The 14,653-nt window shown below is 42.0% G+C and overlaps 1 protein-coding gene across 2 annotated transcripts in view; it reads right to left on the minus strand.

Annotated features, from left to right (window-relative positions):
* ARHGEF12 (Rho guanine nucleotide exchange factor 12) overlaps positions 1-14,653 on the minus strand; it is a 266,310-nt gene that overhangs the window by 197,580 nt on the left and 54,077 nt on the right. The window contains exon 4 of one of the 2 annotated variants that reach the window (XM_089678556.1): positions 11,781-11,837. The exons of the other annotated variant lie outside the window; for it this stretch is intronic. Within the exon in view, the coding sequence (XP_089534682.1) occupies positions 11,781-11,837 (57 nt within the window). The remainder of the gene's footprint in view (positions 1-11,780; positions 11,838-14,653) is intronic. 2 annotated transcript variants of the gene reach the window in all.

Below are 14,653 nucleotides of genomic sequence, written 5' to 3' on the forward strand. Positions count from 1 at the left end.
AGAGGAGACCACTTTCTACTAGTAATGTCACTTTTATGCAGAAAAATTACCTCCTGCACAACGGTTTATGAAATGTTCAAGCTTATGTCATATTGGGGATACTCAGACTCCATTTTACCCTATGTAACTGATCATTATTACAATACAAATTTGAAGGACAACTTGACTACAAAGGGGCTGGTGCAATGGAGAGGTAAGTGCACTGTAAACAAACCAGGGCTTGACAAATTTGCTTTGAATCTAGGAGCCAGCTAAATAAGTTAAGAACCATTTTTTCTTATCGTAGCGTGGGTTGTCAACGCTCGGGGCAAGGGAAATGATTTGAGCCCCCTAACCTTAACTTACTTACAGCACAGTGGCCAGCCAAAAACCCAGATGTTAACACTGGAGAGAATGACAAAAACCTGTTATAGAGGGAAAACCCATTAATATGCCACTTACATTGCGACTGTGGCATGTAAATCACCCTCATCTGCTTGTCTATCGCAACTTAAGTGTGGCTGTTGGTGGGTGGCAAAACCGTGGCTTTATCAAACATTTTTACCAACCCCCTCAACTTGACATCTAAATGAAGCCTTAGTGACACTTTAAATAAAATACTAAAAAGAATGATAGTATCCCAGTGCTGCTGACCTTCTGCAGCCTCCCTGCAGCCAATTCCTGCCTACATGTGTGTCCCCCATGGTGACTCACCATGAAATACTGCAGTCCAGCTGTAAATAAAAAGAGTGGCAATGGTTGATGGTACACAGGGCTTTATCAAGGCACTTAGAAGGACTCTTCAAAAACATATCCACCTGCCTATTCCCACAATGACTTTCCAGACATAACACAATTGGAGCCAGAAAGAGCTCAGACTTGGCCAGGAGGACTCATCTCCCCTCCTCCACCTCACAGCAGACTGTAAACTTGCAAAGGGGTGCCAGCTCGGCATGTCACAGCGCAGACACAAGAAGCATCATAGAGTTAATCTGCCTGCCCCCGGGACACGGCTCCGTACCACCCTGAATAATGTGCAGGCTGTCACAGTGGATCCGTCCTCAGACAACACGCCACCTGCTGGTGACAGGGCACGGCGTACTCCCCAGAGAACACGATCAGTGTGGGGGAATCAGGACTGTGTCAGAGATCTTTTTCTACACCCCAGAAGGAACTATGAATGGGCTGACAAATGTCCAGGTGCCAGGACGCATTTCTAGGAATGGGCTGACAAATGACCAGGTGCCAGGATGCATTTCTAGTCATCACGGCGACCTGGCCCTGGGATTTGTCAAGTCTTGAAACAAACCAATGACTTTCAAACCTTTGATACAGAGTCCTAGTCTAAGAATTTCTGGAGTCCGGTATCTTGCAGCTTCCTGTGCCTATATTGTACATTTTCAAAACCTACAGGTGCAGCCAGTTGGAGATACTTGATGATGGGACTTAAAAGATAAGTTCACCTTTTAAAGGAATTTGTCAGTCAAAGATCCCCAGCAGGGTACAATATACAGTGCAAGTTTGAAAAATATTGCTTAAGCGATTGTAAGGGTTAATGGTTTGTTTTTGGTTTTTTTTTAACAACACATATTATACTCACCTGCTCACTAGTTTTGCAGAGTGACCCCAAATCTCCTCCCATGGGGTTCTTCACTGGTCCTCCTTCCAAGTGCCTCATTAGCAAGCCACTTGCTATGGGGCCACTCATGCGGGCGAGCTGCGGGGTTGGGCGGTGTGTGTTCATTGACACACACAGCGCCACTCCTTCCTCACAGTTGTTGTTTGACAGCAGCAAGAGCCAATGACTCCTGTTGCTGTCTCTGAGCCTGTGAGGAGAGAGAGCGCAACACTGCTGCTCTTGGGCATGGGGATGGATCAAGATTGAGCTCAAGTAAGTATTGGGAAGGAGCAGCTTTTAAAAGATTTTTTTTTTATCTTAATGCAGAAAATGCATGAAGGTAACAACCTGCTGCCTTTAGAACCACTTTAATGTAAATGCAATATTTGTAGGCTTTTTGCAGAATCCAGAGCCTGGCTGAAAAACTCCTATATTGTTTGAATTTCTCCTCCCTGCCTAGTTGTCAAGAAGCTTTAATGAGGGCTTGACACCCAACATTACAAGAGCGAAAGTGCAAAAGACCAATATAGGTACAGGGATGTTGAATTTATATCGCCCGACGCCCTGGACATGTAGTTACGGGAGCCGGGCAGGTCATTTTCTTTTAATCATTTAGCCCTGCTGCGGGCAAGCAGCAGGACTCACCTGTGAGGTGGAAGCATTAATGTGGCAGCACTACCGCCGATTGCATCCACACAGTGCCAAACTCCGCCCACTGTCTAAATATTCAGGGGAACACAGGGAAGACTGTACTACATTACATTCAGGGGAACACAGGGGAGACATCCAGGGTCTTTTAGTCCCTGGATGTCTCAAAGAGAATCTGTCACCAAAAATCAGCATAAAAAAAATATTTAAAAATGTAACAATTTTTTTTTTAATTGTAAAACACCAAACACCTGAGCACATAAAATCCCCTGCACCCCCAAAAAAACTGAGGCCGCCCCACATAAACGCATGTACATTCTGGGGGCCTACGCACGAAAACGTTGATTGCGATACACGTTACATATCACCACACATGCTAGAATGACAGCAATAATTCTAGCACCAGACCTCCTCTGTAACACTATGCTGATGATCTATAGGGCAGAGATGTCAAACTGGTGGCCCTCCAGTTGTTGCCAAACTACAAGTCCCATGAGGCATTGCAAGATTGACAGTTACAAGCATGGCACATCTTGACTTGGCAATATTTGCCCACTGTTCCTTGCAAAAACACTCAAAATCTGTCAGATTGCAAGGGTATCTCCTGTGCACAGCCCTCTTCAGATCACCCCACAGAATTTTGATTGGATTCAGGTCTGGGCTCTGGTTGGGACAGTCCAAAACCTTAATCTTTTTCTAGTGAAGTCATTCCTTTGTTGATTTGGATGTATGCTTTGGGTCGTTATGCTGAAAAATTAAGTTCCTCTTCATGTTCAGCTTTCTAGCAGAAGCCTGAAGGTTTTGTGCCAATATTGACTGGTATTTGGAACGGTTCATAATTCCCTCTACCTTGACTAAGGCCCCAGTTCCAGCTGAAGAAAAACAGCCCCAAAGCATAAAATATGCCACCACCATGCTTCACTGTGGGTATGGTGTTCTTTTGGTGATGTGCAGTGTTGTTTTTGCACCAAACATATCTTTTGGAATTATGGACAAAAAGTTCAACCTTGGTTTCATCAGACCATAACACATTTTCCCACATGCTTTTGGGAGACTTCAGATATGTTTTTGCAAAATTTAGCCAGGCTTGGATGTTTTTCTTTGTAAAAAAAAAGGCGTCCATCTTGCCACTCTACCCCACAGCCCAGACATATGAAGAATACGGGAGATTGCTGTCACATGTACCACACAGTCAGTACTTGTCAGATACTCCTGCAGCTCCTTTAATGTTGCTGTAGGCCTCTTGGCAGCCTCACAGACCAGTTTTCTTCTTGTGTTTTCATCAATTTTGGAGGGACGTCCAGTTCTTGGTAATGTCACTGTTGAACCATATTTTCTCCACTTGATGACTGTCTTCATTGTGTTCCTTGGTATATCTAATGCCTTGGAAATTCTTTTGTACCCTTCTCCTGACTAATACCTTTTAACAATGAGATCCCTCTGATGCTTTGGAAGCTCTCTGAGGATCATGGCTTTTGCTGTAGGATGCGACTAGGAAAGACCTAGACCTACTAGAACAGCTGAACTTTATTTGGGGTTAATCAAAGGCACTTTAAATGATGGCAGGTGTGTAGTGACTCCTATTTAACATGCTTTTGAATGTGATTGCTTAATTCTGAACACAGCTACATCTCCAGTTATAAGAGGGTGTGCACACTTCTGCAACCACATTATTTTAGTATTTTATGTTTAGTCCCCCACCCGACCTTAAAGATTTCAGCTTGTTTTTCAATTGAGTTGTACAGTTTTATAGGTCACATTAAAAGGTGGAAACATTTCTGAAATGATTTCGCTTTGTCTCATTTTTCTACATCACAGAAACCTGACATTTTAACAGGGGTGTGAAAACTTTTTATATCCACTGCATACACTATATTGGCCAAATTATTGGGAGGCCTGCCTTTACACGCACATGAACTTTAATGGCATCCCAGTCTTAGTCTATAGGGTTTAATATTGAGTTGGCCAACCCTTTGCAGCTATAACAGCTTCAACTCTTCTGGGAAGGCTGTCCACAAGGTTTAGCAGTATGTCTATGGGAATGTTTGACTATTCTTCCAGAAGCACATTTGTAAGATCAGGCACTGATGTCAGATGAGAAGGCCTGGCTCGCAGTCTCTGCTCTCAATCATCTCAAAGGTGTTCTATTTCATCAGGTTGAGGTCAGAACTCTGTGCAGGTTAGTCAAGTTCCTTGGTCAAGCTCAGCCCCTGAAAAACAACCCTACACCATAATCCCCCCCTCCACAAAAGTTTACAATTGGCACAATGCTGTCATGCAAGTACCATTCTCCTGGCAAATGCCAGACAGAGAAGCGCGATTCATTACTCCAGAGAACACGTCTCCACTGCTCTACAGTCCAGTGGCGGCATGCTTTACACCACTGCATTGCACTGCACTTGGTGATGTAAGGCTTGAATGCAGCTGCTCCGCCATGGAAACCCATTCCATGAAGCTCCCTACGCACTGTTGTGCTAATCTGAAGGCCACACAAAGTTTGGAGGTCTTTAGCTATGGACTCTGCAGACAGTTGGCGATTTCTGTGCACTGTGTGCTTCAGCATGCGCTGACCCCGCTCTGTAATTTACAGGGCCAACCACTTGGTGGCTGAGTTGCTGTTGTTCCCAGTTGCTTCCACTTTGTTATAATACCGCTAACAGTTGACCGAGGAATATTTAGTAGCAAGGAAACTTCACGGATGGACTCATTGCACAGGTGGCAACCTATCACGGTACCAGGCTTGAATTCACTGAACTCCTGAGAGCGATCCATTCTTTCACAAATGTTTGTAGAAGCAGTCTGCATATCTAGGTGTTTGATTTTATACACCTGTGGCCATGGAAGAGTGATTGGAACACCTGAATACAATGATTTGGAGGGGTGTCCCAATACTTTTGGCAATATAGTGTACATCTTTGTACACTACTGTGGTTCTAACTACAGCAAAGATTATGTATTTAAAGTTCTTAATACAATTTTTTAAAATTTAATTAATAAAAAAAACAGTGTTACCATACACACTTCCCGCTAGAGTCTTCAAGCAGACTTTTGTTTCAACAGAGAAGAATTAGCTGGAAAAAACTCCCAAAACATGTTGAGACATTTCTCTAGCTGATTCTGTGCGATGAGCAGCCATGTAACTTTTTTTTTCCCCTCTCTACACATACAGTATGTATCAGCTCTACAGGCATAGGAGCACACCAAAAGCAATACTTTTTTTTTTTTTTTTTTTTTTTACAGAGAAAAGACCGGTGGTTTCTCTAAACTAGAGTTAGGCTGGCCATACATTATACAATTATCTGCAGATTTTCTGCCCAATTTCCTTTAGATTTACCTTCAACTATGTAGTGCAAGGGCCTGCCTAATTGGATACAACTGAAAGTGTTGTTTAGGTTTGTCCTCCTATTATATGGTTTTTGGTAAATCTAAACCAAAAATCTGCAGATAATTGTATAATGTATGGCCAGCCTTAGGCTATGTGACAATTTTTAAGACAAATGTTTAGTAAAGTTCTTTTCTATACAGAGCATACAAAACATGCATTTCCACATAAGAACCTGTTTACCATTTAGCTGTTACGCTGTACAAAAGCTTACAGTGGTAAACACTGTGCAACAGTCAGAAAATTTGCAGGACATGTACAGTAGGGAATTGGTATCGTGCCTATTGAAAATTATATATTAATCACATTTTTGATGCTTTCAAAGGACACAAAGCACCATGCAGAAATGGTAAAATCAATGTAGAAATGTAAAGTGCAATGAGGTAGACGGTGATTTCCACAACAATGAAGACTTGTGAGATGGTCCCTGCATTATATGATCACAATATGTATCTTGTACAAACACCATCTACGCATGCTTTGAGCAGACCCCATTCCATAAACAAAAGCATACGAATTCAGCACAGAATTCAATGCTTTATTCCACCATCAACAAGCGAAGGTGATTCATACACCTTGAACAATTTGAACAGCAGCTTCAGTCATCCTTGCCCTTCCTTACATACATTGAAGAGGAAGTACATCATCCTCAGTACCATAGAAGAAAAGATTTACTTAAGAACAATAAGCTACATACATAAGCACAATACCACAGGAATACAATGCAACCTATATATCACGTGTCAAACGCATGGCCCGCACGCCTAATACAGCCCTTCAGTCTATTTCATGCGGCCCCCGCACCACTCCTGCAGCTGTGGCACTCCTTGTTTCTGCCCCCACCTTATCTCAGCAGTCGGCAGAAGAGGACGACAGAACTCCTCCGCCAGATCCTGCGCTTCTTCATGCAGCCGTGGAGATCAAACACTCATATCAATTTGCTCCCATTCCGAATAAAAGGTACCTGCTGGTCAAGGTCAAAAACAGGGCACAAGGATACAGCTACATGGCACAAGGCTTTTATTCTGCATCAGGATGCTGCAAAAAAGTTGCAAGTACATCAGCCCCCAAATTTTATAGTATTCTCTGGATGCCTGTAAACTGGTGTTATGAGAATACCTAATCTGTAGGCCAGGCATACCTAGACTGCAGGCCAAGACTGTCAAATTTGAAGATACGCTGCTCAAAAAAATTAAAGGAACACTTTGAAAACACATCAGATCTCAATGGGGAAAAATATCATGCTGGATATCTGTACTGATATGGACTGGGTAATGTGTTAGGAATGTAAGGATGCCCCATCCTTTGATGGAAATGAAAATTATCAATCTACAGAGGACTGAATTCAAAGACATCCCAAAAATCAAAGTGAAAAAAAATGATGCAACAGGCTAGTCCATTTTACTGAAATTTCATTGCAGAAACTCAAAATGGTGCTCAGTATCTGTATGTCCCCCACATGCTTGTATGCATGCCTGGCAACGTCAGGGCATGCTCCTAATGAGACAACGGATGTTGTCCTGGGGTATTTCCTCCCATACCTGGACCAGGGCATCACTGAGCTCCTGGACAGTCTGAGGTGCAACCTGGCGGCGTCCAATGGACCGAAACATGATATCCCAGAGGTGTTCTATTGGATTTAGGTCAGGTGAGCGTGGGGGCCATTCAATGGTATCAATTCCTTCATCCCCCAGGAACTGCCTGCATACTCTCGCCACATGAGGCCGGGCATTGTTGTGCACCAGGAGGAACCCAGGACCCACTGCACCAGCGTAGGGTCTGACAATGGGTCCAAGGATTTCATCCCGATACCTAATGGAAGTCAGGGTGCTATTGTCTAGCCTGTAGAGATCTGTGCGTCCCTCCATGAATATGCTTTCCCAAACCATCACTGACTCACCACCAAAACGGTCATGCTGAATGATGTTACTGTTACACTAGTAGCCTGCTGGAGGTCATTTTGTAGGCCTCTGGTAGTGATCATCCTGTTCCTCCTTGCACAAAGTAGCATACACCTGTCCTGTTGATGGGTTAAGGACCTTCTACGGCCCTATCCAGCTCTCCTAGAGTAACTGCCTGTTTCCCAGAATCTCCTCCATGCTCTTGAGACTGTGCTAGGAGGAGACACAGCAAAACTTCTGGCAATGGCACGTATTGATGCGACATCCTGGAGGAGTTGGACTGTCTGTACAACCTCTGTAGGGTCCAGGTATCTCCTCATGCTACCAGTAGTGACACTGATCCTAGCCAAATGCAAAACTAGTGAAAAACAGTCAGAAAAGATGAGTAGGGAAAAAAATGTCAGTGGCCTCCACCTGTAAAACCATTCTTGTTTTGGGGGTCATCTCATTGTTGCCCTTCCAGTGCACCTGTTGTTAATTTCATTAACACCAAAGCAGCTGAAACTGATTAACAACCCCCTCTGCTACTTAACTGACCAGATCAATATCCCGGTTTTATTGACTTGATGCTATACTCCTATTAAAAAGTGTTCCTTTAAATTTTTTTGAGCAGTGTATATGTCCCCTCCTCAACACCTGTTTTAACCCTGTAAAACCCACATTACCATGCTGCAACCGTGTGTAATGCATGTGGTTGCGGTGCAGACCCATTTAGTCATGGCACGAACAGCAAACGTAAGGGGGAATAATTTTTGCCACAGCATGTACAACACCAATTCCAACAAAAGCGGGGTCTCTGTGTAAAATCTACATAAAAACAGAAAGCAATTATTTGCAAATCTCAAATCCATATTTTATTCACAATACATATTAAAAAAAAAAAAAAAACATACCAAATGATTAAACAGGGAAAAAGTACCATTTTAAAGCTGAATTTCAGGAATTCAGCCACTTTATAAAAAGTTGCTCTGCCGGAGAGATACTCCGGGATTTGAGAGGAGAGAGGCACACAGAAAAGCTCCTGGAAATACAGTTAAAGCTATCAGCTGGGAGTACTATATACCTGTCAGATGTACATAATAGACATGAGTCCAGGAGATGCCATGCACCTCGTTGGACTTAACTCATAGTGTGCGTTCACTTTTTACAAACGAGCTGGATTCCTGGAATTAATCTTTAGGATAAAAATAAAGTAATCTTGAAATTGATAGCAGCAACAGGTCTCAAAAATTTAGCAAAGTAAGTAGTACTAACAAGGAAGAGCTGGAAGAACATTTTGCAGCTAATTAGGTTAATTGGCAACAGGTCAGTAACATGATGGTATAAAAACGGCATCTTATAGTCAAAGTGCCTCTGAAGTGAAGATGGGCAGAGGTTCACCAGTGTTTGATAAGATGTATCTACATATAAACAGTGGTAAACATGGTCCTTTCCCAAATTGGAATTGGGGATGTACTTTGCCAGCTTTTTGTTGCCCTGTCCCATTTTTGAGACATGTTACTGTCATAAATTTCAAACTTACATTATTTTTTCTTAAAATGGTACATTTTCTCAGTTTTAACATTTTATGTATTCCATTTTCTATTGTGAATAAAGTATGGGTTTATGATATTTGCAAATCAGTGCATTCTGTCTATGTAGATTTTACACAGAATCCCAACTTTTTCGAAATTGGGGTTGAAAAAAAATTAGCCTTTATGAAAGCACATGCTCATTTACAAGTTAATTATTTAAACATTTTACATGTAGCTTTAGAAGAGAACTATATCTCTGATTTACTAATATTCTTGACCTGAGGTGAAACGTTTCATTATAACATGATTTAGGACCTGTTCACAGCTTGTCACCCAAAAAAGGAGCAGGAGCTGTTTTTGGGTGACAAGGTTTGCCAAAATTTTTCGCTTGGCAATTGAGATAGAACCACACCGTGTTTAGGTGCCATGAAAATGAATGGCACCTGAACACGTGTGGTGTGTTTTGCCACTGTGGCAGTGTGATTTGAGATTACAGGCAGAATCAAAGCAATTCTGCCTTAGATCCCAAAATACCAGGTGTGAACGGGGACTAAATAGTGTTCTCAATGTAAATTGTCCTGGGTTGTAACAAGTTTAGGTTAAGAAAAAAAAAAAAAAAAATGAAAGAAAAACTCAGTTAAGGTAAACTGAATGAAACCTGACTCCACGCAACAGAAATGTTTCTAAATCACATTGGTTTACTAAATGATTGAAGGACAAACAAACAAACATATTGCTACATAGATCAAGTAAACTTTAACAGATCAAAATAAATATACACCAATCAGCCATAACATCATGACTGGTACAGTGAATAATATTGATTTTCTCTTTATGACAGAGAACTGAAATTGGGTGGGATATATCAGTCAGCAAGTGAACATTTTGGTGTACTGAAAGCAAAAAGAATGGGCATGCATAAGGATTTGAGGGACTTTGGTTGGCCATACACTACAATTTTCTGTCCAATTTCCTTTAGATTTACCTTCAACTATGTAGTGCAAGGACCTATCTAATTGGAAACAACTGAAAGTGTTGTTTAGGTTTGACGTCATATTATATGGTTTTGTGTAAATCTAAAGGAAAATTCTCAAGAAAAAAAATTATATAAATTATGGCCAGCTTTTGACAAGGGGCAAAATTACAATGGCTAGACGACTTGGTCAGAGCCATGTTTCTCAAGCAGCCATGATCATGGGAAGACTGGGCCGCAGGGAAATTGCCCCTCAGGCCTTTCTAATGCCCCAATAAAACATCCAGTGCCCTGACAACATAGCTTAATAAAAACTGCCAGTCGCACTAATATAAATGTTAGGACGGTCGGGACTGCAACTACAGCCGTCCGGCCTTAATATTTGTATTATTGCAGTCAGCTGGTCCCATTAAGGTCGTGCACACAGTGCACTCACTTACAAAGCAGTTCCACGGCCCTCGTGCTCATTCCTCCTTCATCCGCGGCATCGCTGGGAGGAAGTTACATATTACACTTCCTTCCAGCCAACTGCGAAGGAGGGAAGAAAAGCGCCACTGGATGCCAGGGATTGACTCCACTAGGTACGTTTTCTGGGTTGTGGCTGGGTGATGGAAAGCCTTTCTTGTAAGGAGTGAAAAAACAGGAAAGCGATGGTGATAGGAGGGCGATTACTGCACTATCCATTTTGGAAAGAAGCCATTTGTTTTGTTTACTGGAATAAATTATGTTTCGGAAATCAAACTTTTTTAGGTCGTGACTTTATGGCCAAGGGCAAAATGTGTGTCCTGAGGTCCCACAGGTTGAGTACCACTGGGTCAGAGCAACTACAAAACTGCAGTTCTTATGAGATGTTCCTGATCTTCAGTGGTCAGGACCTACCAAAAGTGGTCCAGGGAAGGAAAACCAGTTACCAGTAAGACAGCGTCAAGGGCGTTCAAGGCTAATTGATGCATGTAGGCAGCAAAGGCTGGCCCATGCAGTCCAAACCAACAGAAGAGCTACAGTAGGGCAGAGTGCTGAAAACGTTTATTCTGGTTCCAATAGCAAGGTTTTAGAATAAACAGTGCTGACATTAATCAATTTATGTATAAGGCTGCGTAGCCACAGAAAGGACAGACCAGTATTCACAACCAAGAGCAACTACAATGTACATGTGAGCATCAGAACTTTTCCTTTTACATCATGTAAATGATCGGGTGCGTGATCATTGCTTACCTGGGGAAAAAAATGGTACCAGGATATAATATGGGAAAAAGGCAAGCCGGCGGAGGCAACATGATGGTCTGGGCAATGTTCTGCTCGGAAACCTTGAGCCTTGCCATTCATGTGGATGTTACTTTGGAGTCCATGCCTTGACTGGCTGGGCAGCAACAGGGGGGGCCTGCCGAATATTAGGTGGGTGGTCATAATGTTATGGAGAGTGTTCATAATTTTATGGCTGATCAGTGTAAAACTGTTAAGATTATGATTTTCAAAGTTACCTACTGGCATTTAGTCATGGTTGCAGAATCCAGAGAAAAACAAAACAAAAAAATTAAGTTGTTTAGGTCTTAGATTACTTCAGTGGACAGCTTGTAAAGCTATGAATGTGATCGCCACAGAAAAGCATTATTAAAAAAGGGCATGCCTTAAAGCGACAGCAGGAGAACTCAAAGCCACACAGTCCCTTACTCCAAGACAAAGAATGCCATGCAAATGCACACAGGTAAAGACACAGCAATGCATGTGCAGGTGGCAAAGATCCACACTAGCACCTAGATCTTACCATAGGTCTCGTGCCTACTCTCATCCCAAGCAGATTTTGCCTTCCTGGACGAACTCTCTGCACGATAGCGGGAGAGAGAATGAAAGATGAAGATGTGGAGACAACACGGATAAAATGTACACAGTAAACACAACATAAATTAGGTACTATTAAATAGCAAGTCACAGATGGTGCAACCATTCTAGCAAGATCACAAGACAAAGACAAACATCTAACCCAATGGAAAAGGTTAGTAGTAATAAAAACATAACTACATAGTCTAAGAAACAAAAAAAAAAAAAACACACACACTTAATACTTAGCTATTCAACTGCCTGGGCAGGTCACTATTTCATTTGAAAAGTACACTACTTAAAGTCATTGTAAAGGAGGGTTTGTTTGGGGTTTTTTTTCAATAAAACAGTTATACATACCACCTCTGTGCAATGGTATTATACGGTGTGGTCCCGAACCTCATCTTCTGGAGCTCCCATCCCCTTAGTACTCTAGGCTCCTCCGCCTCTTCTTTGTGCACCATTAAAGCTGGCCATAGGTGGATTGCATTTCAGCCAGTTCTGCAGTCACCGCCCAAAATTTGATCTACCTATGGGCAGGCTGGTTGCATTGAAGTCTATCCATCGATGGACTTCAGTACAACCAGCCTGTTGTAATTTATTGCATGTGATTACTGCCGGAGGCTATAGACTCCAGCAGTGTCCATTGTTTCCAGCCAGTGGAAAAGACTACCCACACCAGCAGAACTCAATAGCACTGCAAGAGGGATTCCCCAAACACTGAGTGTGTTGATGGGGGAACTGAGCAATTTTCTTTCCTTCCACCCGTGGTGAAAGCAAAATTGCATAATCTATGGGCCGTTGAAGACTTTGCACGGCTTTTTCTTTTGATGCATCTAGAATGTATTTAGCTGTTCCAAACTAAAAGTTCAATTGGGCTTTAATAAAATATAAGACAATGCTCACAAACAGCAGGCAACATAAAATAGCACATAAAGGCTCTAAAACGACAACAAATCTCTGCAAGACTTCTCCCTGACAAGACAGATTTATTTTCCCATTTATCTTCAAACACATTTGAGAAAATGCATCTTTGGTCACAGTTTAAAAAACATTAAAAGGATTATCCCAGCCAAAGCAGGTATTTATTGGACACCGACAAGTTAAATCTATTGCCAGTGGGGAATCAACTGTGTTTGAACATTTAATTTCTTCAGTCTTTACACTTAAACCAATTAATTATAAACCAAATGTTAACCACCAAACTGGCTACTGCAGTTATATCTGTTGGTAGTCGTTTTAAGTAATATAGCCCCCGTTTCAATATTGTGCTTTAGTGCGACTGTGAGATGGATGATGCGTGTCATATGATCACAAGACCAGTTGTGGGTAGATCCAAACAAGTCACACCAACTCCACTAAATCTTAACGTGTCAAACCCAGTCTATGAAAAAAAATCTCAGTACATGCTAGAGCGGCCTTTTTCAACCAGGGTGCCTTCAGGTTTCTTCACGGTTGGTTTGGCAAAATGCCTAAAAATTGTATACAAGCCACCAGGTGGTTCAAGCCTGACCTTTAGTTACACAAAGCCACAGGTTTTCATTGTTCACCATTACAACCTTCTAGCCCCTGGTGTCCTAGCAACCAATGATGTCATCGGATGATAAAGGAGCAACTTGGGTGCCTGTACAGCGTCCTTGTTTACCCCTCCCCTGCCCCTCTCCATCAGCACTCGGGGTCACTTTAGCCAAGAGAGGGGGAAAAACTGAGGGAGAGGAGAAAAAATGGAAAACTAGTCCGTACCAGTGTGCAAAGGTTTATTTCCGGTTAAAGATAAAAATCACCTTGAACGTTGGGTGTCCTACGTGCTTGGATTCTGCTGCACTGTTAAACTACTAGTTTAGATTTTTTTACATTTTTGATTGTAGGCTGAGGAACAACGTGCTACAGTGAGCAGCACAGTGTGCACACTCACAAAGCCACTGAAGCATTGGTTTTGCGTAAGATGAAGTATACCTGGTTTATATGAAAAATATGTGTATCCCGTGCCACCTATAAGTGAAATATGTGATAAAATAAACCACTGTATTATAAAATATAAATAATTAATTCTAACCTGGGAGTGGCTGCAAACAAAGTGTTCCCACAATAATTGTAAAAACCCAAAAATATAAAATGTTGCACCTCCATGCGATCATGTAATCCGTGCACCAAAACTCAAATAATATCCTCAGTTTTATCAATTCAACCAACTTTTCCTTGACTAGGCCTTCAAAAGATGTGCACCCCGTCCTGTCCACTTCACTTCCGGACAAGACGCGGAGTACATCTTTTAAAAGGCCAGTCACCCGAAAAAGGTTTGACGTGAGTGACCTCTAGATGAAGAACTACAACTGAGGGGAGTCTAGAAGGAGGAGAGGAGGTGATTAAAGGACCCCCATTAAAGGGAAACAAGAGATTTTGACCTGTAAGAGGACAGGTAAAAAGTGAAGGTGAGTGCAGTATTGAATGGTGGTGGATACACTGTGTGTTTGTTTACAACTATTTAGAAGGTGGTGCACGTTTATCACAGAAGAGAATAAAGCGGCACAATTCATGAAGGAAGATACACACAATTTATGGACTGTGGACACTATATGATATGTGGTTTCTGATTTAAGGAATAGTTTGTTGAATTGTTTAAAATTAGGATATTATATGATGAATTTTGGTGCATGGATTACATGATCACAGAGATGCGCAACATTTATATTTTTGGGTTTTATACCTGGTTTATCCTGCCTACAACTCTTCCTTCCATTTTCTCTGTGTCCACACTGCAGCACGAGATTGTGCAGACCAGCTGTTGACATCTACTGAGCATGCTCCAGTTTCAGTTCT

Source organism: Staurois parvus, unplaced genomic scaffold, assembly GCF_062004578.1.
Source record: "Staurois parvus isolate SC_StPar_1 unplaced genomic scaffold, SC_StPar_1.0 ptg000207l, whole genome shotgun sequence".
In the NCBI taxonomy this organism is placed as follows: domain Eukaryota; kingdom Metazoa; phylum Chordata; class Amphibia; order Anura; family Ranidae; genus Staurois; species Staurois parvus.